Source organism: Carassius carassius, chromosome 41, assembly GCF_963082965.1.
Source record: "Carassius carassius chromosome 41, fCarCar2.1, whole genome shotgun sequence".
NCBI classification, from domain to species: Eukaryota; Metazoa; Chordata; class Actinopteri; order Cypriniformes; family Cyprinidae; genus Carassius; species Carassius carassius.
In genome coordinates, this window is record NC_081795.1 from 18,189,466 (window position 1) to 18,215,691 (window position 26,226).

General features: G+C 37.6%; 1 protein-coding gene across 5 annotated transcripts in view; it reads left to right on the forward strand.

Moving 5' to 3' along the window:
- Positions 1–2,276: 2,276 nt before the first annotated feature.
- The window catches only part of LOC132122917 (cell adhesion molecule DSCAML1-like), a 142,825-nt gene continuing 118,875 nt past the window's right edge, over positions 2,277–26,226 (forward strand). For all 5 annotated transcript variants that reach the window (XM_059533417.1, XM_059533419.1, XM_059533420.1 and 2 more), the window contains exons 1-3: positions 2,277–2,938; positions 15,595–15,915; positions 21,429–21,575. In XM_059533417.1, the coding sequence (XP_059389400.1) occupies positions 2,542–2,938; positions 15,595–15,915; positions 21,429–21,575 (865 nt within the window). In that variant the 5' untranslated portion in view covers positions 2,277–2,541. The remainder of the gene's footprint in view (positions 2,939–15,594; positions 15,916–21,428; positions 21,576–26,226) is intronic.

A 26,226-nucleotide genomic window follows, 5' to 3' on the forward strand; every position in this document is an offset into this window, starting at 1 on the left:
GCCAGTCAGTGGTCACTTCCTCTCTGATGCACATTGTGTAGATAGATACACAGTCACTAGATTTCTTTCAGCCAGTGTGGCTTGTACTTCCTTTCTGAAAGTGTGTGTATCTCTATAAGTGTGTGGGAGGGTAAGGGTAGCATTCCATCTTCTATATTTCCACTTGTTACATAACTGAGTTGAAAAGGGGAGGTAGAGAAAGGCTTCTGTAGGAAACAAATAGTCTGGTTAATGTGCTCAACTGTTCTATTATCTGCGTATTCTTTTCCATACAAACCACTGCAGGAAAAGAGGTGTATCTTAACCAGTTAACCTCAATACATGTTGCTTTCAGAAGTATCCAGGAAGTTAGTAGAGGAAAAATTCCAATGTGTATGATCAAGGTAAACCTCCATGCAATGGCCAAGTTCAGAGTTGCACTCGAGAACAGTGCATTCTTGTCCCAGTCCAAGACTACTGAACACAGGAGCATGTTGACTTTGTCCTGACTTGGACTCAACCCTCTTCAGGTCTTGATCTGACTTGGACTGGAATGAACTGGTCTTGACACTGGCTAAGTGACCCTATTTTGTCAGGAGTTGCCCCATTTGACACAAAATAGTAATATGCATTTCATATATGTGTGCCACTCTGCTTCATCCTATTAGTCACTGATTTCTAACTGGATTTGTTGGTCTCAAGATTAAACAACCCCAAAATCAGGGAAGTTATCGGTCAAGGACAAGCAACAACATTGTCCCTGCCACGTCACTCTCAGGAAAAAATGTGCAAAAAAATATACCTTTAGTTTGATAATGGGGCAGTACCCTGAAAATACCTTATCTACTTTAAAAAGTGAAGTTTATTACTTTAAGGGTCCTCTTAAGGTTCTAATGTGAACCCTTTGAAGCTACTAGCTCAGTGGCAATTAGTGCTACTCCTAAAAGGTGCAATTGTATTTTTTCTGCCCTCTGACAGTTATGATGTTAGGAGCCTGCAAATGTCCTCTATGGTATAGTTAGTGGCTGATATTAAAGAATGTTCAACCAGGTTAAACTCTGCTTATGCTGTGAATTTTCTACTCCTCAAAATTAAAACTTTTTCAAATAGGGCCATAAAAGCAGAAAGACCTATATTTGTAGCCGGAATCATAATGAAATTAAACAAAATATGCAACTTTGCAATATGTTCTCATTTTGTAGAAATGTAAAGACATTTCTGTGGAATTCAAGTTTTGGCAGAGTAGTTATAATTTATATTTTTTTTTTAATGTAAAAAATGTTCTGCGATGACAACATAAGTTCACTTAGGATTATTCCACTGCAATGGTCTGTTGCAGACTGGCCAGGCATTGCGTGTGCTTGAGGCTGGGCAACGAAACATTGCTGTCATTATGTGTAGAATCACACGTTAGTGTGATGGATTTCCGTATCGGCTGATTCTCTGACAGGGCTGCACATAGTCTGTCATCAATAGTAGTACAGCATGTTACAGTTCAATAATTACCCAAAGAGGATGTGGGAGTGTGGAGCCAGAGTGCTGGAGCAGAACCATCAAACCAAACACTGTAACCATTGGTAGCAGACTATCACTCTACACATTGTTGTCATTTCTTAAGTTGCCCTGGGGGGTAGTGTGCTGTGTGCCATATTGTAATTTTACACCCAGACATGTACTCTGACATTGTTGCATATCATTGTCAAAATACTCCACAGACATCCATCACACTGTTTTCTTCCTCTTAAGATGAAGGGGTTGCCAATTTCCATGCAAAAACTGTCAAATGCTATACCGATTTGCCTTATCTGAATTGTGAGGGTTTAATAATGCTGCCTAATAACGATTTCCACTGTTTAATCAAATCTAATCCTTTTTTTTCTTCTTCTTTGCAGACTTGAGTGGTGTAAGGCACTATACCAGACAGATAACGCCGGGGTGGTCTGTGAGCGTTATCCGCCACTCGAGACAATACACGATACGCTCCTCACATGTCATTCCTCTCTCATTCCTCGCGCGGAACAATGCCGGCGATTCAGACATTACTCGGTGCGCCTCCGAAGCTCGCGTTCTCCTTCATTCACATGCGTGAACGTAAAAAAGAGAGCGTGTCACGGTCTCGTGCAGTGTCTCTAGGACGCACGCGAGTCACTCAATGAGCAGTGACATGAAAGAAACGTACGCGGAGCGTTTTACGCACAACGTTTACACGAACTTAATTTTAAAATGACGCTCAATCCTGCAGCAAAAAAAAAAAAAAAAAAGTATAGGGTGTCCAAAAAGTATAAGGTCGATTCGATTTTCCGTCCTGATCTGTTGAAAAGTGCCTAAAACCAGCAAATAGAAATGTCTGGGAGAATGGACAAGGTTTAAACTTTTTTTTTCAGCAGCGCTGCATCAATACAAGATTTCTGGCTGGAAAAGGTAAGCCATTGTCATCGCGAAAAGTGATCATCCGTGCGTAAAAAGCAGCTATTTAGTTCCCAGGTGCGCTAAGGTAAAACTGAGTGCCACAGAACGCCCCGGCTTTCTCCAGCCACGTGGACCTCTCAAAACAACAACAACATGTTAAGTCCTGTCCTCCCTGATGCACTCAACCCACCCCCACCAACAAAACTCCGCGCGCCGTCCTTGCCGTGTCTCTCTCTGGCCCCGCACCAGCACCTCTCCATCTCGTCGTACCATTTGACTACCGAAGGAGGGGCAGCTTGGATGACGGTCCCGCGGAGGGGAGGGTACGAGAGGCGGGACCAAAGTCTTCCCCACTTCTCGGCGCTGGCGAGTCCGGGACTAGGGTTGGAGAGATCGCCGGGGAGCATCGTCACCACTCCTGCACGGAGCCTCGCCTGGCCGAATACTGCACTGTGCACACGTCGGGATTGCAAAACATTCCTGAGAAATATACCTGCTATTTATGGCATGTGGCTGGTAACTTTACTCCTGCTGTATTCTTTTCAAGAAGGTATGTAGTCAGTATATTTTATGTTTTTTTCTTTTCTTTTCTTCTCTTTTTTTCAAATAATGTTGAAATAAAACTGCACTAGGCCTATGTTAAATTAAATTAAGTGAAAATTTCTGAAAAATTTCACTGTTACAAATTTAATGAACGGGTATTCAGCAATTTATTTTATTGTGCGCTCACATATCTGGATTTGAAGTTTCTATCGCTCCAAAACTAACACAACTTCCTTCGAAATGTTTTTAGTTGCTTAAAATGTGGGAAATAATTTTTTCTAGTCGATGATCGACGAAAGGGAGATTAGGAGGCTTTAGGATCTGCATGTTCCCGTGCGCAAAGATGGGGGAGATAGCATGATTTGTATGCAAGATATGAATATGCTGTTGAGATATGAATATGTAGAACGGGATCAGATTTTGCATCGGTCGTGTGTATTTACCATACACTTCTGGCCTTCTGTAGTTTGTTTGATGGGAAAAGTAGAGTTGGTCAGTGAGGGAGGAATTTGTTTGCCTCGGTGCACTTTTTTTACTGGACATGAATAAGAATGTAAATGTCCTAGGATTTGAATATGTCTGTTCTTTGTTTATAGCAAAATGCTGCTGTATGCCTTTATGGGAATTAATCATAGATATGTTGTAATGAAAGTGCTTATTTTTTGTTTGTTTGGTAGAGGATGAATATATCTGCATAGATCCTGTAAAAATATAGAATGGCAAATGCAGCCTCATTTCCAATTAGCACTGGTGCAATTAGTGGTCCTCCATTTTCTATGCCAACAGATTCCTGGTTTGGCTGTGCTGATGGTGGTTTTGATAAGGCACATCTGAATTTGTATAAATGCCAAACAAATATGTTGTTTACTGAAATCATAATTAAGGTTATTTATTTGCTAATTCTGTTAGTTTTACGCATCAATTTATGTCATGAGGTCTCCTGAAGAATTTCGTTTTTGACATCTCACAGCATATATACCACTCCTTCCCTCACCCTCCTGCCTTGGAGATGTGCTTTTAGTTTTTGCTCATATTTCCCCCCTCTAAAATTAACTTACAAAATATTTTTTTTGGATGAAATCGGTTTGGGAATGTTGTTTATCTGATTTTGCTTTGTCAAGTATGGATTGCTATTATTTACCCACCAACAGTTCAAATGTAAATGCTTTACCTGGTTTTACACTGCTCGAGTTTTGAGGCTTAAAATTGAGAAGGCATTTTTATTTTATGTATTTTAATTTACAGTGTCGTTTGTTCGAGGATGTTAGGTCAGAATTATTCTCTGTCTCTCTCTTTTAGTGTGTGAGGGTTTGTGAAAGAGAACTGCGGTGTATATTAATGTGTGTGTGTGTTCTTGTATGGGGGAGGAAGGGTGCAGTAGGGCGTAAAAACGGGATACGGAGGTCACAAACAAACTTACATTTTTATTTTTTGCCACGTTTTCTTTTTATTTTCTAGTCTTCGTATATTTATATGGTGTTTTCTGTCATTTTCACAATATATTTCTTATCATGTATCTTGCGATCTGATGACACGGTCGATAGGAGATGTAAAAAGCACATCAATTATCATACATGCATATGCATTAGGACTGCGTATTTTTTTTATTTTATTTTTTTTTTCAGAGAGGGCCGGGCCTCCATCTTTTCCACTTTCAAGGAAAGTAGAAGCATTTCCCCTTAAAACCCCTTTTCACACATTTCCCGAAATAATTGTATGTTGTCATAAGAACACATTTTAGTCGTTTTTTTGGCTAGGGAATAATCATTGTAGCCTAAATAAAGTCATTTCATGTATTATTATGCATTATCGTGACCCGGGCAAGTTGTAGCATATTACCCCCCTGCCTTCACACCTGAACCCCGGTCTGGGAAACCGGATCCAGGGCAAATTCCCGTCTCGAGGATCAGCTAATTATTATTATTATTATTATTATTATTATTATTATTATTATTATTATTATTACTACTACTACAACTATTATTATTATTATTATTATTATTATTATTATTATTATTATTATTATTATTATTGTTATTATTATTATTATTATTATTATTATTAGAAAAAATAATGGCAAATTGTTTATCTTTTTTATTTTTTATTTTTTTATTATTAAACTGATTAATAATGCCATAGTTTATTGAGGTATTTTGTGTTGGCTTTAGAAGACCCTAACAGAATATATATGATTGTACACTTAGTGTAAGATGTTGTGTACACTTAGTTTGACAGATCTCAAGTGTGTTTAGAATTTGAAACAAAACGTTTTAACAGATGTTTATCTTTATTAATTTAGTTTATGACAGACTGGCTTCATGTGATATTGAATAGAATAAAGTGGCTGTGGGCAGTGTGGGTCCGTGTGTGTGTGTACCTGTGTCTGTCCAATATTTATTTTTAAGGATCAGCAGTCGTCAGGCCTCAGATTTGTGTGGTGGCTGCGATATTATCCGGCCTGATCCGATTTTCTGAACATTTTCTTAAATTAAAATGTGATTGAAATGAGCTTGCCACGTCCAATACGCCGTTAAGAGTGAGACATATTATTATTATTATTATTTGAATTATTAACTGGCATGTTTATGTCTAACATCAACCATAACAGAAATAGTTTAACATAAAAAAGCCCACTTTAATGTGTTTTCACCTCCAAACTGCTCGCAATGTCAAACCTGCTCTCCACATCAGGACACCTCCATCCCACCCGGTCTCCCCTTCATGGAAATATGCAAAATTGGTTTATTTCTCCCCCCATCAAATCCCGTTCTTCCCAGCTGCGCAATTAGTAGGAGATCTGCCGCATCCCCCACTCCAAAACTAAATCAGGTCATTGGCCATAAGGACTCCATCTCTCTCTCTCTCTCTCTCTCTCTCTCTCTCTCTCTCTCTCTCTCTCTCTCTCTCTCTCTCTCTCTCTCTCTCTCTTTCTCTCTCTCTCTCTCTCTCTCTCTCTCTGTCTGTCTGGATCTGCCTATCTCTCTGTCTCGTTATACTTGTCATATACACCTGTTTCTCTCTTCTATGTAATTTTGTCGGGAGACACACTGCGATCATTATAATACGATACTTCCTCTATAAAAACAAAGAGTGAAGCCTTATGTGACAGCAGCATGAGTCACAGTTATAAACACGTTACTCTCATAAACTGTAGTAATATGTTACTTAAACTTTTCGTTTACTTGAGAATGAGATGGTTTAGACTTAACAGGACCTTCCACGACTGTCCTAAATTGAATTTGTTTTTTTGTTATTTGTTGTCTTTATCATTATTTTTTATCCCTAATTTTTCCTAGCTAAATCACTTCACTCCTTTAATAGGCTAGTCCAATATAGCACTTTTTAGCGTACTGTACACAAAAGTTTCAGAAAAGTTTCACAAAGTGCATGTTTTATTCCTGTGACGGCGGGAAACATTAAAAATGCTTCGGTGGTCAAGAAAGTTTCAAACACTTAAGACTGTTATCACGCTGTAATGTTTTATAGGGAATTGGAAAAATACATTAGAATCAACGATTATCAGCACGTTTTAATGTGTTTTGGTTTTTAATAATGGACCCTCTGGATATTATATTTAGACATTATAAATATAGCCTATTAGCTGTAGCTTTGTGTACAGTACTATAGCATGGTTTACATGTTTCCTTTTATGGAATTAATCAGCTCTGGTAGGCTATTGTGGCAGTTTACACCAGACATGTAAAATATCCATATCAAATCTAGACAGTCTGAACTCTGTGTAAAATACATCAGCAGCTCTCAGAAGAAAATTGGCGTCACAAATGTAACCGCTGAGATTTACTGGCTTAAGCGCCATGCTATTTTTCCCCTCTCCACCTAAAATCATACCCCGCGTCCCACCTGCCATTTCAGCTGAAGTGCGGTCAAAATAAGAATCTACGTGTCACTCTTGCGTTCCGCTCCGACAGGTGACCTCGCCTGCCGGTGAGTTAAGCACGTGACCACAGCACCTGCCGCACGAGACGCGCCGGGGACACCTGTCCATCCAAACCAGACACTGCGCGCAAGGCAACCGATCTAGAGAGTCCGAATAATTTTTTTTTTTTTTTATAGACTTTAATAAGCATACACGTTTGCTACAATTATTGCACTAAGTAGTCGCTCGTGAACAGAAGTAGCCTGAGGAGGTAACCATAGCAACAGAACGCTGCTCTGGCGCTTTCCTTTGCGAACTAATGTGCACTGAAAACATCACAACTGTCAATATAATTTCATTATAGATTTAAATATCATAAACATATTCACTCTCAAAAAAAAAGTTTAAAAAGTTATACATAAGTTATATATAAGTTATTAATAGGAAAGATATAAATAGTTAGACTAAATACTGATTATCTATAATTGTATGCAAAAGACTAGCATAGCATAAACATTCAGGTAAAAGTCTTTTCTGTGTCCAGTGTCCCTAACGTGATGGTGTGTTACAGTGTTTGTGTGAGTGTGGGTGTGTGTCCAAAACTTTGATATCTTACTATATGTTGATAGATGTTAATTTACAAATTAAAGTAGTTTAATGTTGTATATAGACAAAACTGGATTTATATTTAATACACTGAAAAAAATGTTGATTTTAATAAGATTACATATTTTCTTTTAACCGTTAACAACAGATCAGATTATAAATGGTCTGAATTAAGAATAGCAAGTGATTTATTATTATTATTATTTTTTTTGTGTGTGTGTGTACTTAAAAATATAATAATAATAATAATAATAATAATAATAATCAGTTTAAATGTCAGTTTAGTTTTGAAACAATTGTTCTAATAACAAGAACCACAGAAGTTATGATTCATGCAGCTCCTTTTGCAGATAACCTACATCTCACTTATAGGTAAAGAGGGACAGTTTAAAATATCTAGACTACAGTTTATAATCTACCTGAAACACAGGGGATTTGTTAAAATACACATTTTATTGACTCTTTAAAAAATGCATTGAGAAGACTGACACTCTCAAACTCCAAAATCATAATTTGAAGTCTGAGCTATTTCTGCAAATGCTGAATTATTATTATTTTTATTTGTGTGTGTGTGTGTTTCTTTTTTTTTTTTTCTAACGCTGCAGTAACATGCAAATAAGGGAGAACCCTCACCTGTTTCAAAATCCAAACCCTAATGCATTTCAAACCACGTTTATCAGCCTCACTCGCATACATGACCATATATTTTATTCATTATGTAAAGTGAACAATATAGATGCATGTAAAATGCTAATTATATAACCAAACGGATAGATATATACCTCTTCTACTCTCCCACTTTTCTCTCACTCTCTTCTTAAAGAGACTGCCATACAATTGAGGTTACATGTGACTGGTTTCCAATCCACTCGAGCTCACTCACGCAAAGCACTGAACAATCACAGGGACAACAGTGGCAGGCAAGATCTGCTCTAATGTAATCTAAACACAAGTGTACATGTGTCCTTCTCAGCCTAGCAATGAAGAAATGTCAGACGCACACACACACACACACACACACACAGACACACACACACACACACACACGCACACACACACACACACACACACACACACACGCACACACACACACACACACCTCATTCTTGCTATCGTAACCCATTTATAACTGGATGTAGTGTAGGGCTGACTTTAGACTCAGCTGGAAGTTACTCAGTGCCTGTAGTATTGATTTTTCCTTGACTGCACCGTGCATAAATGATTATCGGTTTGATAAGTGGGTTGTCTGAGCAAATGTAAAAAAGAAAGTCAGCCCCTCTCTTAATTTCATGAGTTATTTTAAAAGGTTAAAGAAAACATTATGACACTGGAATCTGTAAAAAATAAATAAAAATGTGCTGCATTGTAGCGCGATAAAGACAGGCTTGACAGCGGAAATGGCCCTTGAACAATCAGCAAATAAATTAACTGGGAGGCAAATGGATGGTTGAATTGTGTTGTTGTTGAACAGTTGCGTGCCCCAAAAATATGTGTCTGCATTTAGACATATTTATGTAGGTGAGACAGAGTGATCGAAAGAGAGTTTGTGTGTGGATTTCTTTGGGGACAGGGTGTGAAGATCTATGCGTGTGCATGTGTGTGTGTGTGTGAGAGAGTGTGTGTTTCTAAGCAAATGCAGATGAGCAACTGAGAGAGAACAAAAAAATATCTATCTATCTATCTATCTATCTATCTATCTATCTATCTATCTATCTATCTATCTATCTATCTATCTATCTATCTATCTATCTATCTATCTATCTATCTATCTATCTATCTATCTATGTTTGTTCAGTTTAAATGAAAATGGCATATATATATATATATGTGTGTGTGTGTGTGTGTCTGTGTGCGTGTGTGCGTGTGTGCGTGTGTGTGTGCGTGAGTGTGTGAGTGTGTGTGTGTGTCTGTGTGAGTGAGTGTGTGTGTTGTACAAGAAAATGTGCAAGAAATGTGCAAGAAAAAGGACCACATAAAAAGAAATATGGGAAAGAGGAAAATGGAAGGCGATTAACAGGAAGAGATGGTGAGAAGGAAAGAAAAACAACAGGAAATGATGAGCAAAGACAATTTTGAGCAGGATTTTTTTTTTCAGTTTGAGGAAGTGGGTGGAGAATAGTGCGTGCATCTTGAGAGTTAGACAGATAGATAGGGAAAATGGGCATCATTAATGGAGCGCTTCAGCATTCCCAGCCCTTTCCCATGTTTGGCATATGGCACAGAGAATGGCAAGGAGCTGCAGGGCTTCGTTAGCCCTCACACGGAAGTCAGAACAAAGGGAGAAGAAATTGGGTTTTCTCTCTTTAAGACTCCCCTAAATTAATGAACATCTATCCTAAATATCTCAACATTTGTTCATGGACATATGAAGTCCTTAGATACAGTGGTCAGTCATTTTTGTGTGGTTTATGTGGGTACTGCTGTTGATATGTTTCCAAGGTTTCTTTTTCTTTTTCTTTTTTTTTGTGGTTTCATGCACAGTATCAACAAATATGTTCACTTTAGTGACCAGGTTTTGGCTTTGTTTTCCTATTGACATGTTCTCGACAGTCTTTATACATATACATAGGTGTTCCTGTGGCTCAAGGGGTAGAGCATTGCGTTAGCAGTGCAAGGTTGTGGGTTCAATTCCCAGGGGACACGTTAGGTTAAAAACTGTTAGGTTTAAAAAGCCTGAATGCACTGTAAGTCGCTTTGGATAAATGTGTCTGCTAAAATCATAAATTGATTTTAAATGTATTTATTTAATTAAAATGTATTTAATTTTATATACATTGTATGTACGTAATTACATTGCTTTTACTGTTTCTGCAAATCCTACCTTTTCATACACCAAGATTGGCCCATTATGTACAATACCTGCACACTGGTCACTATTGGTCATCAGTAACTGTTTTTTCAGTCATCACCTTCAGAAAATTTGAAAACAATAGGATTTTTTTTTCTTTCATACCAACGCACACACACACACACACACACACACACACACAAACACACGTACACACACACACACACACACACACACACACACATATATATATATATATATATATATATATATATATATAATTTATTTATTTTTTTAATGAAAATTATCTTCTTAAAACTGTTTTTGGTCATTATTTTTTTAATTGTAGTTCTAAAAAAAAATTGTAATTTCGTGGCCATTTAAAATTGGCTGTGTATGTGGACATTTTATTGTAAGCAACAAATATTCGCTAATATTTAGATATAATATATTAGGTTTTACCAATGACTTTATTTACTGTGTCTTAAAAGTGTGAAATCGTCAGATAAGGATAAAACAGTTTGCAATTGTGCATGCTTTTATGCCAGTCAGTGTAATGATATCATTTTCCGCAGCTTTAAGGTGAGGTCACATTAGCAAAATGTAGGTAGGGAATTTTACATAGTCAGTAGTGTAGCGATGAATGAACGCTCACGAACTTTAAAACTAAGCAGCTTTCTAGTGCGGTAATTTTGTCTGACCAACTTGAGTGAAATCTGCATAGGGAACTTTTTTGCACTCACACAAAACTCACCATTGCATTGATTCCTATTGAATAAATTTTGCAAACAAAATTTCACAGAAGAATGGTAAATGTGACCACACCTTTAGGGTAGTTACTCACAAGCCCTCTTCAGCTCAGGTTATTGACTCCTATGAACAGAGGTCCTATGGTAGCCCAGAACTGAGAATGGGAAGACTTTCTATTAGCTTCACAAAAGTGACACCTGTGAGTATCGAGGACAAACTGCAGCTGTCTTGCTCTCAAGCTTTTCCTTTCCCCCCGCCATCATCACCCAGACAGTGGGGGTGATATCCCCAGGCTGTCCCTTTTGGATCCACAACCCCTTACCCAGAAACCCACTGTGAGATTATAGATATTACAATCTTTATTATGGGGGTTTATGCTTTAGGCTATAATCTGTAAAGCCAAAAAGGGATGGGGGCAGGGGGACTAACCAGTTGACCTGTTTTTCATCCCATTTCAATATGACCATGACCATATTTCTCAGTGTTGCTGTGTTTTCTTTAGATCTACTGTGAACTGATGTGTTGTCATGCAGGCTTTCTGCTATTGTCTATATTTGCTTTCGCCATGAGCAGGTCGGCTCACGGCTCCTTTGATATAAATATATATATATATATATATATATATCAAAGGAGCTATTAAAGATTAACAGATGTTTGTTTATGCTTCGTTTTAAGTTGCATTTCCATGGAGAGGAGATTGGCGCTGTCTATAGTGCTGAAATGTGTTTAGGGACCATTTAGTCACTGTCCATGGTCCTGAAAAGGGCTCTCTGAATTATATTTGTCACAGCTCAGAAACCAGGATAGAGTGCACTCTGCTCTTGTCCCAAATAGCACATAAGGCTGACGGCAGCCAGGGACTGTTCCATTTTGAGCATGTCAAGAATCTTTGCTGTTTAACTCTAATGCTGAATCCCAGAGGTTATTTAGACAAAGGCTTGGGTCAAACATTTGCTTCAAATCCTAGACTTGTCATTGCAACTGTGGCACTACAATGAGAGTTGACCAGCGGTTCTAAACTGGGGTGGGGGTGGGGGTGGGTGGTCTTTAAACTATCAAGGGGGTTAAAGAACTCCCTTAAGATTACTTAAAAATAAATAAACAATTGTTTAATGTATTAAAATAATTAAACGTTATAAATTGTTATAAAACAAATTATGAATTCAAATGCAACAGTGTTAATTCAGTGCTCTTGCACTGCATTATGTATTTATTTATTTTATTGCAGAATACAACCAAGCAAAATTGACAACTTTTAAAATTGTCCTCTTAAAACGTGACAAACAAGACATTTGCTTTTCTACTCCTAAAAGATATTTACACTTGTTGTTTTTGCTTTAAACAGTTAAAATCAGTGTGACAGCTATTTGTTTTGTTTTATTTATTTTAAATAGGAACAATGTATTAATGTTAACTACGAAAAATTCTTAAAAATCTTGACATTATCACATAATCACATTATTTACAACATTTAAATCTATTAAATGACCTACTGTAGTATTTACTGTATTATTAAAAATGTTGTGAAAGAAATGGAAACATCATAGTTATGTAGGCAGTCTTTTAAATAATAACCTTGACTGTAGGGACTTTGGAGTTATAAAGGTTGAGAACTTCCAGTCCAGACCTTGTTCTAATGTAATCAAGGCTTTCATGCAAAGCGTGAACAATGAAAAGGATTTTATTTAATTCGATTGCAACCTGTGACTTCTGTTGGCACACCCCACCCATCTAACATACCACTCTGTACGCTCTAGACCTGGTCCTGTCTGGACTCTTGCCCCCTAGCACCTGACACCCACCTCCATAATCGGCCCTCCGCTCAGGGCAGAGTGAGAGAGGAAGCGATAGAGGCCCTCCACCATGCTGCGATTATCAGGCCAGGAAGGCTCTGTGTGTGTTAAATGTGAAAGGAGATTATATGGATTTAACTCTCTGCGTCTGGCGTACAAATTCCAATCACATAACATATCCCTTCATGTTCTATGGGAACATAAAAAGAGAGGGAGAGAGAGTGATGGATGGAGAGAGAAAGAATCCAAACCCCCACCTTACCCAGTTAAAGCTTTAGCTCTAATCTCAGCCTTTCAATTTTTTAGCATTACTTTTTTCTTCTTCTTCATTTTGTTTTGCATGTATTTATGTTTTACATTTTGCGTGTTTTTTTTTTCATTAATATAAATATTAAATTAAAATTAAATTTATGCATTTAGCGACTTACAGTGCATTCAGGATATCAATTTTTACATATCATGTGTTCCCGGGGAATCGAACCCCCAACCTTGCGCTTGATTTCGCAGTGCTCTACCAATTGAGCTACAGGAACACTATTTTATTATCACTATATTATTATTGTCCTTTGTAAACCTTTAAATTGAGTAGCCTATAACTGTCAAAAGTAAGAAAAAAAATATTATTATAATTAAATAAATAGTATATTAACATGTACACACATCCTGTGTCTTTCAAAATCCATTTAAATTACTGTTTTGCATGTCACACAAAAGAAGGTATTGTATAGAATTTCCAAGCTGCTCTTTTCCTTACAATGAAAGCAAATGGGGACTTTCGTTGATTTAAAATAAGCAATATTTTAATTTTTTTAGATGAACTGTTCTTTTAATATTCATTGTTATTGGGTAAAAATTCCAATTAATATGTATTGCAAAGCTGTCCGTTCAGCATATGGAAGCTTATAGGTACCCCACTGACTTTAATGCCATGGTAGCATGTCACCATTATTCTATCAAACAAAATGAGAATCACACGAATAGGGGGTTAATCCAGGCATTGTTGACATAAACCTGGTGGGGGGCATTAATTAAATGTAATTGCCTTAGAAGAAAATTCTCTTGCTTTGGGCTTGTGTCTCCCTTGGCTTGGAGCCAGAGCTGAGCTAAGCAATTCTCTGAATACAAAAAGATACAGAGTCATCCCACCCAAACCATGTAATCCGTAATAGAGCCTGCAGATAATAGAGATGCCAGAATGGTAAATAGCTAAAACGCTGCCTTTAAAGGACATCATTAGCTATGTTGCTAAATTAGCATGTGTATTAATTTAAACAAACCACCCCTTTTTTCTCTTTTCTCACAGTAGTCTGGATTTGGTAATACACCAAGAGGGAATGATTGTCTGATCCACATTAGCTGTCAGAGAGGTTTGTAGATACAAAGCGGGGGTTCTATGACCTATTTATTCTCCTATCAGATGGCAGCATTCACAGCTCATACGGCACACATATTAGATTAGTGATATTCTTTAATGCTTGTCCTATAACTGTGCTGTTATCGCTGTCATTTGAGTTAAGGTAGGATAAATCGCTTTGGCAAGGAAGCATCTGCCAAGAACATACATATAAAAAGACGTGATTGACGAGTAAAATCCACTCTTGCTGTGGACAAAGTTGGCTTTTGTTTGGAAGCCTGGCTGATTCCTGCATCTGGCTTTGTTCATTTTCTTCTGTGTTTGCGTTTGTGTAAATTGTAGCATTTTCTGTTTTACAAGGAGTCATTTCAACATTCTATAGACCTTAGTCAGGGTAGCTCGATATTTAATTTTTGACAAACAAAAACAAAACTGTAAGGGGTAGAAGTACACTGCTTTAAATGTACTGTTGTTTACAACATAGATTGTTGAGCTGACAACACTTGTGAAGACTTTTAAACAGTCTGTCCTTCACAGCCTTAGCTGTGTGTTAGCAATATAGTTTAATGATTTGGTGTTTTCTGAAACCATAGTTCCAATTAGCATTCACAAACATTATCACATAATTGTATGGTTGGAACTATAGCTCTCGACCTGTGGTATAGATTTATTCTACATCTTTAAGTTAATCAAAAGAATCTCAACACAACGAATGTGCTAATGACTGAACTTGCAACCATAGTTGACTAACAATACTGCCAACAAAATCAAACTCTAGAGGGCATAGCCATCGGAATCATACAGCTATTATTTCATTCTTGCACTGAATAATAAGCATAAATTATTACTCTACCACCTGTTTGATGCAAACTGTAACAAATATTATGGACTAACATGGTTCGAACAACAAATATGTGACAGCTTAAACATCAATAAAAGTTTGAACCAAATTGTTTCGAACAACCAACATGTGACAAAGTAACTGCAGCTTTGGGAAACAGTTATGACTAGCTAGAGTAGTTATGACATCAACATTAATTATGTTTAACCAACTTTTTTCGAACGATGGACATGCGACAACCTAACTGTGTCTTTAGGAAACAGTTATGACTAGCAACAGTAGTGACAAGCTGACCTTAGCTTTTCATTGTAGATTGTGCACTTGGAAAATGACAGACAGATAATAAGATATAAAAAAATTTGTAGTTACATCATCTTCCCAATCCAGTGATTGATTTCTAAATTTGAATTGAGTTTTGCTGACCCAGTGGCAATGTCTCTGGGATAATCCAATCAGAACATGGCGTGCACTTCACCAGATGTGAATTTGAGGTGGAAGTTTGCCAGAATGACATGCAGTGATTCTTTTATGATTTCAAAGTACAGTAATCCAAAGGAACAAGCATGCTTTGGCCCCTTTTCCTGTCCAGGTGTGTTATTTGAAGAATAAATCGCTTTGGTTACTTCGCGACTGACCATGTTGTCTCCCTTCCAGTGCACAGCGAGGATGTGGTCTCGACGCGGCTGTACTTTGTGAATGCTTCCCTGCAGAGAGTGACCTTCTCCAGCTCAGTGGGGGTGTCCCTGCCCTGTCCTGCGGGTGGTGCCCCCCATGCCGTCCTCCGGTGGTACCTGGCCACCGGTGATGACATCTACGACGTGCCACACATCCGCCATGTTCACGCCAATGGCACGCTGCAGCTCTACCCTTTCTCCCCCTCTGCCTTCAACAGCTTCATTCATGATAATGACTACTTCTGCACTGCCGAGAACCAGGCCGGCAAGATCCGCAGCCCTAGCATTCGAGTCAAAGCAGGTGAGACCTGATTCCACCCATCCATTTATCTATCCATCTATCCATCTATTCACTATATTTATATGGTAGTAAAGTGCAATGAGTAAAGGTCAGTGTTGACAACCACTTGCTGTTAATGGTTTTAGTCTCACAAGGAACAACCCATGACAGTGCTGGTCTTTGTGGTATGACATATGATTATACATAATTTATAAGCCAGTCTCAATTTCCCAAGAAAAAAAAAAGTTGAAGTCATGTCGTGATTTTATTCAATATATTTTGATGTTCCTTAAAGTTTGATAGTGTAAAAAGAACAATATTGCACATGCATCATATGGATTTATTTCATTTCTGATTTTACATTTTCTTCAAAATCTTTCTTTATGGTGTCATATGATGCAATTTCAAATTTAGCTTTCTCTTCTGAGTGTTATAAGCTGTTCGTACATAGATAAGATCCATAAAGTTGCAAAGACTAAAGTCTCAAATCCAAAGAGATATTCTTTATAAAAGTTAAGATTCATCCATGGCCTCCTAAAACACCTCATTTAAACATGCCCAAACATGTCTATGTCACTTTGTGGAAAGATTTGTGTAACACCGCCCAAATGTTCACGAAAAAAAGGCATAACTTTGATTATCGCTGTAGTATTGTGTAGAGTGTACAGTGTAGAGTAGCGCTTGTTGTTTGCCATTTCTCAGATCACAAATACACAAATACACAACACAACATGTAAAAATACAGTATAAGCCATTATAATTAGGGATGTCCCGATCAGGTTTTTTTGTCCTCGAGTCCGAGTCCGAGTCCGAGTCATTTGATTTTGAGTATCTGCCGATACCGAGTCCCGATCCGATACTTCTATAATACATAAAAAAAAGAATAAAGAAGAGAGAAAAAACTGATCCAGGATGTTCAATAAATTACATTTTGAAATATATTCAAATATAAAATAGCTATTTTAAATAGGCTAGTAAAAATATTTCAAAATCTTACTGTTTTGCTGTACGTTGGATCAAATAAATGCAGGCTTGGTGAACAGAAGAGACTTCTTTAAAAAAACAAGCTTACTGTTCAAAAACTTCTGACTGGTAGTATAGGCAACTTTAATTTTTCTCTAATTTCTAGCTTCTAATTGGCTTAGAAATCTATAAATGCTGGACAATAACAAATAATAATGATTTGTTTATATACTACAAACACTGTTTATCACATAATAAGGCAGAATAGTTTCTATACTGTAATAAATGCTATGTCAATTAGCACTGCATTGTTCATATACTTTATTTATCACCTGCTGGAGATGACGATTGTCGTGATCGTATATTAATGTCTTCGTGTTTGCATAAGGTTCTGTTTTCCTGTGAAAACCACAGCGATAGCTGGACACTTTTGTCCTTATTAGGAGTTTCCTGATATCACTATCAGCGCGAGAGTGCGCTCCGGCTTTTAGTATGAATGAAACACACACTGCATGAGAGTTTAGCGCTCCGTGATGTTCATCTCGCTGTATTCTGGGTCCGAATGAAATATCAGGTCATAAGCAGACTATCCTGTCTCTTTGAGTTTGAATCTATATTTACATATCCCTTACATATATCTGTGATAAGTCTAATATCTCTCTTACATTTTGACTTGTATTACATTGCATGTTCCTTATAAATTTTGAACTGGCCCTCAACATGTTCATTTTGGATTCTGTGTATATCCTTACTATAATGTGCACTTGTACCCTGAAAGAGTGAAGTGGCTATAGTTTCCATCAGCATTTCTTTACAGACTATATTGCACTTAGAAAAGAGCATTGTCAACGTAGGCGATGTGGCAGAGAGGGGAAACAGTTACAGGTTACATGTGGAACATGAGCTCTTAACATCTGCAGTAACAGCAGAAGTAGTGGCCGCCATATTGCTAACCTAAATAAGAATGTAAGTGCCAAATGGATGTCCCAGTGGCCGGCCTGTTGACCTGGCAGCGCACAGACGGGCACACGGTGATACAGACAGTTGGCTGACTGACCCTCCCATTCGGTGCCAAGGTCATCGCTCGTGAGTGGGGCTGGCCGCCCAGCAACAGCGAGGGATATCCATACACCTCCTTACACTCGCACACTCACTCTTATGCCAGGCTGTGCAGTGCCAGTGTCCCTCCTGTCTCCCAGTCTCCATCTGTCCTCTAAGCTAGAGTTCCCATCTCACACACACATACACATTCACCTACTCTGAATTTACCAGAAATAACCCCATCGAGCACCGCCGATATCACACCATTATAAATAACATCAGCTAGAATGATTCTTCAAATGTAACCAGGAGAGTTCGGTACTTGCTACTTTTTCCACCTTACCCGCATTAACATTAAAGTCTCAGAGGATGGAATGAATTACCTACCAACCAGCGACAAGACGGGGGTGACTTTCGCCTCAGATAATTACACTAATTAATCAATTAAGTGCTGAGATGCAGCAAAACTGCAAGTGGACCTAGCAACCCACACAGAGCCCTAGGGAACCCAACTCTGGGGCACCCTCACCAGCCAATCAGATCCTGGCACTGAGGGGTTACCATGGGTATGGTGAGGGGAGGGGCAGGGTGTGGCACTGAATGTCTCAGGTGGCACTGGAGAATGATGACATCTAACAACTCACTGTATGACCCCCCCCCCCCATGCATGTCTCTCTCTCTCTCTCTCTCTCTCTCTCTCTCTTTCTCTCCCTCCTCCTCTTTTCTCACCCACTCTCCTGCATGCTGATCCTGTGCCAATAATAGCACGGGCACCTGTGTGGATAGCTCTAAATGTATAAAAATCTCCCTATGAGGGCTTCATATGAGTGTGTGTGTTCCTCCTTGCACTCACTGTTCATTTTTCATTTAGCCTTTTACAGTGTCTCGCTCTTAGGATGTAAATTGTCTGTGTCCCTATTTTCCTGTATACTAAAAACAGGCTTCTATCTATCTATCTATCTATCTATCTATCTATCTATCTATCTATCTATCTATCTATCTATCTATCTATCTATCTATCTATCTATCTATCTATCTATCTATCTATCTATCTATCTATCTATCTATCTATCTGTCTGTCTGTCTGTCTGTCTGTCTGTCTGTCTGTCTCCTGAGCCTGTCTCTCCTGTGTATCTTCATCTGTCTGTTTATCTGTCCTTCTCTCTGTTTATCAATCTATCTGTTTACCTGGGTCTTTTTTCCATCTGTTTATCCATCTTCTCCATCTTTTTGTCCATCCATCCATCCATCCACCTCTGTCTGTCTGTCTGTCATCTTTTTGTCCATCCATCCATCCATCCATCCACCTTTGGATCCTTTGATTGAGTGTAGTGTGAAGCAGGTAATTGAAAGGAGTATAAAGATGAATAGGGCTTTGAGTTAAATGCAGAAATTTGCCTAGAAGAAGCAGTGCTATATTAACTATATCACCTCTTTAATCCTATAGTAGCAGTTTTAATGGAGAGTGGCCTAGTAATTTTGTCTAAAGTTAGCTTGAGTGTTAAACACAGACCTTGTGCGACAAGTGTGACAGGTGCACTGTGACAGACTCACTCTTCCTTTCTTTCAGCCCTTTGTTTCTTTGGCTTCTTGCCTCCTGGTAGGTCATGTTAATTTTTTTTTTCACCATTACATTAATGAGCACCTTTCACCGCCTCATTCTTATTCAGTGTGGTTCTTTTCCCCTTTTTTAACGTCTTGCATCATGAATAAGTAAATAAGGTATTTGGTTTCATTCCAGTTAATTATTTAAGCGATGGTGATACAGGACTCCGTCCTCCTGGTGTGCGCAAAAGGAGAAAGAGAGCACCAGCCCATGTGTCAGTCCGTTTCCAAGCAACCGATGAGTATAGTCAGGCATCAGTAACATTCTAATGATGCCGCACATGAAGACGGGGAGTCATTTGCCCATAAAAAATGCTATCTGCTATTGTTTTCGGCAAATTCATCTGTAAATTTTATGCATGAATTATTGAAGCCTTAGAGCTGTTTTGGCTTGTTTACACTCTTCCCACCGCTGTAAAACAACATTCCACAACCAAGTGTAGCACAATCCGAGTTGAGGTGAATATAAAACTAGCTAATAGAGGGCCTGTTTGAGTTCGTTTATCTTTAGAAATTCAATAAGGCCCAAGACTCACAGTCAATCAATGATTTGTTCTATTGATTCAAATCTAATCTGCATCTGTAAGAAGCTGGTTAGTTAACAGTGGGCAAATATACACAGCATGTTTTAACTTACTTAAAATATTATTATTTTTATAAACTGGTTAAATATGTAGAAAAAATTAATTTTATTAAGAAATATAATGACTGGACTCAATGATTCATGACTTAACCATCAGACAAGGACAGTGATTCGCTTCGCTATGGGTGACACTCTGGCACCTGACAGATGCGGTTATTAATGGCCAAGGAAATTCACCCGCAAGCCAGGCGTTAATTATATATATAGAAATAGAGGTAGAAAGTGAAAGTGAGACAAGAGGGGGTGAGGAGTGTGGTTGTGGGTGATTACCACATTTCATGAATTCTTATGATCAGTCTCTTTTCTGATGGGGTGAAAAAAGCTGTGTAGTTGAATTGCCTGCGAATCCAATTGCAATACCCACAGAGTTCTCTGAAATCATCCCCCGACTGTGTGATCAAATTTGCGGCGTCATGTTCCTGAAAGAGATGCCCTTGCTCTGTGTCTTGCGTTACTTCCCCAAAGATACGAGGGAGAAATTAAAATCCGTAAGTAAATAGATGTTGATGAAAGACACAAAGCAAATTGAGTCTCTGAAATTAAAATGAAATTCATCGCCTCCTTTAATCTGCTCACGTTCCCTTGTCGCTCCCCTTTACCGTAGGAGGATCTCCTCGCCCGTAAATAACATCGTCGTACCCTGCTCGGTTTGTGTGTTCTTCTCCTCTATTGACTTATTCGTCCTGGTTCCGGTTGTCAGGTGCAGAGAGGGTCCCTTTTGCAGGGGCAAATGTTTCTGACAGCTCCAGAGGCTGTGCAGCGGCGTCCACTCATTGCCGTCTGCATGCATTTCCAGGGTGATTTTTAAAAAGGCCACTTCCTGAACTCTTGAACACCTCTTGACAAAAAAGATTCAGATCTCAGAATCTAGCAATATACGTTTAATAAAATGAAAGCATTGGTCTCAGATCAGGTCTATTTGGATGCACAAAAAAGGACACACTTTGGGGAAAATGTTGAATTTGATTTGTATTTTTTTCTCAAACATTTTATTTATAGATTTTATATAATTAATCGTCTTGTATTAATTAATAAATTTGTTTATTTATTTATTCATTTTAAATTATTGTGTACAATTGACTGAATTATTATTCTAATTATGATTTTTTTAAATGTATTACTCTTGGGTTTGCCATTAATATAGCATTTAATACTGATGTTTGATATAATAAAATAAAAATAATCTGTATAAACATAATAATTCAAAATTGAAATAAAGATACTTACAATAATTTATAATTCAATTTTAACCTTTGTTTGTCTTCTGGCTCATCATGAACAGTGTTCAGGGAACCTTACACGGTTCGCGTGGCGGACCAAAGGTCCATGCGGGGCAACGTGGCCGTCTTCAAGTGCCTCATCCCCTCTGCTGTGCAGGAGTACGTCAGTGTGGTGTCCTGGGAGAAGGACACTGTCTCCATCGTCCCAGGTAAGACATACCTCACAAGGACTGGGCTGTTCAAGTAACAGCAGATTTGAAATCTGTTATACTTTCTTTTGGATGTGCAGTAGATCCTAAATAAGTAAAGGAACCCTTGTTGCACCTGCAGTTTACAGTTTATGTAAAGGTCATTCTGGTTTTAAAGTGTGGAAAACAACAGGTATCATTCGAGTCAGCAACCTTAGGCACATGCAAACATTGTTACAAACACATTTTATCATTTTTAAATCTATTCTGCACAATGTTACCTTTAATTCAAAGGTTGCAGAAACTGAAATAAATCGATCCGCTTTGCGCTATTCTATGGATTGTGCATTTCTCTTGGCAGTTTCGCAAGTTGCACCGTAGCTTTTTGTTCTCTCAAAATAATACTTTGTAATTTCCAATGACTGTATAATCTAAATATATTTTATATTGGAGAATTGTCTACTTGAAATGTTGGCGACCCTCTCACTGGCTGCATAAGGAAGTTTGTGTGTAAAAAAAAATGTAGACAGTATACATGGAATGTATTGAAATGAGAATGCAGATTCACTCATTTGTATATCAGTATGTTGGTAGTTCATCGCTCAGGTGAAAACAAATACTTTGCTAAAATAAGTAGGAAAATGAAAATGAAAGCACCTCTTTTTGATTTTAGCCTTACCCTACTATTCTCAATGTGGTCTTGAGGAACTCTTTTAATCATTCCTAAGTCATTTTGGCCTCAATATCTCCCATTGTGTCTGGATGGAGTGGAAACTGAAAAATAGGACAACTCAACAAAATGGAGCTGAATTAAGACATGTAATGCCCCATCAGCAAATGGGGGTAATTTCCATGGACATTTGGGCAAGAATGACGAACATGGTTGCAAATTCAGCCTACTTTAAGCTATGCCTCAGTATGTCTAACTGGATTGGGACCAGATGTTGGTCTGTCGTTACTGACAAACATATTTCACATAAATTACAGGGGGAAAAAAACTATAGCTACTTCTCATGCTAGGTTTTATGTTTAAGGATGGTTTATGTAACATATTTGTTAGATATTGTTAGGATTTATGCCTCTGTAATGTAGCATTATTTTGAATAATATTCTTTATGTACTATTATAGCATGTATTCATATTTTCATTTTTCATTTAAAAACGGAGCTTTAAAAAATAGCTTTTATTATTGTATTTTTTGTTTTAATTAAAATTTTCAACTTCTTTCCTTTTCTTTCTTTCTTTCTTTCTTTCTTAGTCCAGTGCGATACCATCCGCTAGCATTTTTAGGATACAGACACCAAAAATCACCAGAACACGACAAATCTGAATCATTTTGTCACCTGCTTTTGTCATTCTTATTAGTTAATTTCAACGTCGTTTTAAGTTTACATTTGTAAACTGTCATTTATAATTAATTTCAACTTTATTTCAATTACAGAAAATTATTTTTAATAATTAGGTTTAGTTAAACATAGCAACACTGCTCTAATGCATTCATAAAAATAAATAGGACACTAAAGTGTATCGTAATCCTGAAAAGTTCCTCCTTTCATGGGGTTCAACTCTTAATTATGGTGTTCAGATCTTCCCAATAACTCCCACCCTCCATATGTGTTTGTTTGTAGGATAAATCCAGTCTGGTAGTGGACAAATGCTTTTCCACTTTATCAGATTCCCTCTAAAGGCAGCAAAATGATTCTGCCAAGAGTGCTCTGTGTGTGCGTTCAAACGAGGTAGCAGTTTTCTTGAGTAGCGGACTTCCTAGCTCAAGTGGCGGAGTGTGTGTGTACATTTGTGTGAACCCTGGCCTTGTAGTTGATTGGAAAATCAATAGGTGCTGCTTACAATGGCCAAGTCAGATGGAATCAGTGACTAGAGTCTCTCTCTTTCTCTCTTTGCTCAGTTCATCTTTCTCAATGGAGGAGTGCATCTCCCTGCCCTTCACACTGGAGCGCTCATTGATCCACTTTAGCCACTGTGTCAATGGGTGTCAGTATAAGGGGTCTAAAGGTTTCCAGCAAGTATCGATTGATTACATGCTTGGAATACTCCTCTGTTGTCACAGATGCGGACGTGTGAGTGGTCATCTGACGATACAGGGCATTGTGGGGAAACGTCCATAGGGATGTATACCTTGGCGGCATGATGTGCGTTTGTGTGATTGTATGCCAGCACTTTTGTTGTTTTCTCCTCTATCTGTTGTGTTGTTGCTGACTGTGACTTCCAGCTTAATTGATTAAGCAGTCACTTTAATGAATTAACAGAAGGTCACACTTCCAGGTCTCACAAACTGACTCTGACACTCTTTGCTTAAAGATTACCCAGCACATCAATCGAGCTAAAAATTTCAAATGATCCGCATCAAAATCAGCAAAGCTAACCCTCTTGTTTATCTTGATAAATGTAATAGAATTGAATTATATTGCTACATTGCTTGTTGTATTCCTTAACTGTAAGTCGCTTGGGATAAAAGCGTCTGCCAAATTAATAAATGTATATGTGAATTATGTTGTGGAATAAAGGAAGGCTGTTTAAAAGGCTTCTCTTGCAATGTAATGAAAGTGAATGTTGAGTAGTGAAAAGATTAAAAAAAAGTGATATGTATGACGTGCGAACTATAATCAGATCTCCTGAATGCCTTTAAAACTATTATATAAGCAAAAGACCAAAATGTAAAGTGTTATTCAATGAAAATCATTTGATCATTTGTAATTTGATATCATTGAGAGTTCGATGGAGGGGGAGATTTAAATTTGTATAATTTAAATTAATTTGAATACTTAAATGAATAATAATAATATAAATATATTTTAATTATTAATTAAATCGATAGTAATTAGTAATAAATTAAATAGTATTTCAGATTTGTTTTCATTTGTATTAAAGTATAATACATATTTGATTATAATTATTGTTATAATTTAAAAGTTTATTATTGTTCATTTATTTAAATGAATGCTTTTCTTAAACAAAAGTGACAATGAAGTCTTTTTCATTGTTACAAAATATTTCTATAAATTTTTCCAGAAAAATAAACAAATAAAATCCATAAAGATTTGTGAGCATAAGACATCTTACCATCCCCGAACTTTTGAACAGTTTAAATGTTATTTGAAATAAGAATCTGAGAAGCCTAAACCTGACACAAACCCCACTGGATTCAGATCAGGAGATGGAGCTTTAGTTGGGAGCGCTTGATTAAGAGTACCAAGGTGTTACCGTGACAAATGTCTAAAAGAAAAAGAAACTGGTAATATGGTACTTTTTATTAATGGTGTAATAGCGGTAGGATTCACTTGTATGCGTAGGAGGGCCGTGTGTGTGTGTGTGTGTTTGTGTGTGTGAAGCAGTAAGCTGATTTCTGCTGTGTGACTCATGTTTAAGATGGCAAGATGTGTAAGAGGATCAGAGAGAGTGCTGAGGAGTAAGAGCAGGATTTACAGGTTCAGTTACACTGCCTGTCATTAGCCCACCCTTCTTTTAACTAGGAATTCCTAAATAAATTATTTAATAATTAATTAATTAATAAAATAAATTAATATGTAAACTGTACACCAGGCCAACAGGCATGTTTTCCTCGCCACCATCTCAGTTTGGCCCATATACTTCTACTGTCCCTAAATAAAGCCAACTATTATTATTATAGAGTAACCTTAAACTAAACCCTGCCCTTAAATGTGAATTCATTGTTGAAATTCTTTCTTGTATTAAAATCAAATATTCGACATGTCATTCTGAGATGCAGCTGCCACAGAAATTACACACTTCACTTTTGACCCTAAAATACAGCTGGCATTTATAGATGTGTCTCTCTCTCTCTCTCTCTCTCTCTCTCTCTCTCTCTCTCTCTCTCACTCTCTCTCTCTCTCTCTCTCTCTCGCTCTCAGAAATTGAGTCCTGATGACATAGCATAACTTAAGAATGAAATTTTTTATTTTTTTTTTATTCGTACAATATTTTAATGCTTTAAACAATGTAAAGAAATGGGGAAAAAAAACTAACTTTTTCCTAAAACTTTTTGTTTGTAACATCTGTATACACTTTCTTAGCTAGATTAGACATACTAACAGATACAGTAATGTGTGGTAGATCTTGGGGTCTCCCTCCACTTCAGTCCTTTTTGAATGTGTCATTTAGCCAGTTTGCTATTTCCCATTGACGACGCTGGGATGAGATTCATAACATCCAGGCAGTTCCCTGTGTGAATTTAATGAAATGCAAAAAAAGATGGAGGGATGCTAAATTATTGATCTGAAATGGTAAAGAAATAAAGAAATAAGCACGTCAGCATGTGTGATGTGGAATCATTATGCTGATAGAACTATTTATATGAAGGGCGAGGAGAACTGCATCTTGTTTGCAGTAAATCTCAAATAGTGGTGCAGTTTATGAATGTGAGCGTGCATGTGTGTGGTTATAGTTCTATATCAACCTGACACTTAAAGAAAAACCAAGCAAAAATGGAATAATGGGCATAAATCTCTCTTTTTTTTATATTTTTAGCATTAAAATGAAGTCCATGCCCTTGCTCAATGGTCTCACTTCCTTCCCAGTACACTCTCAGTTGTGTGATCCCACTCAGTCCAGTAAAAACACATTGCTGTAATCTGTAAGAATCAAGCTCTCCACTATCAGTCACCTTTTGTCCTCCTTTTCTTGTCCTCTGTTA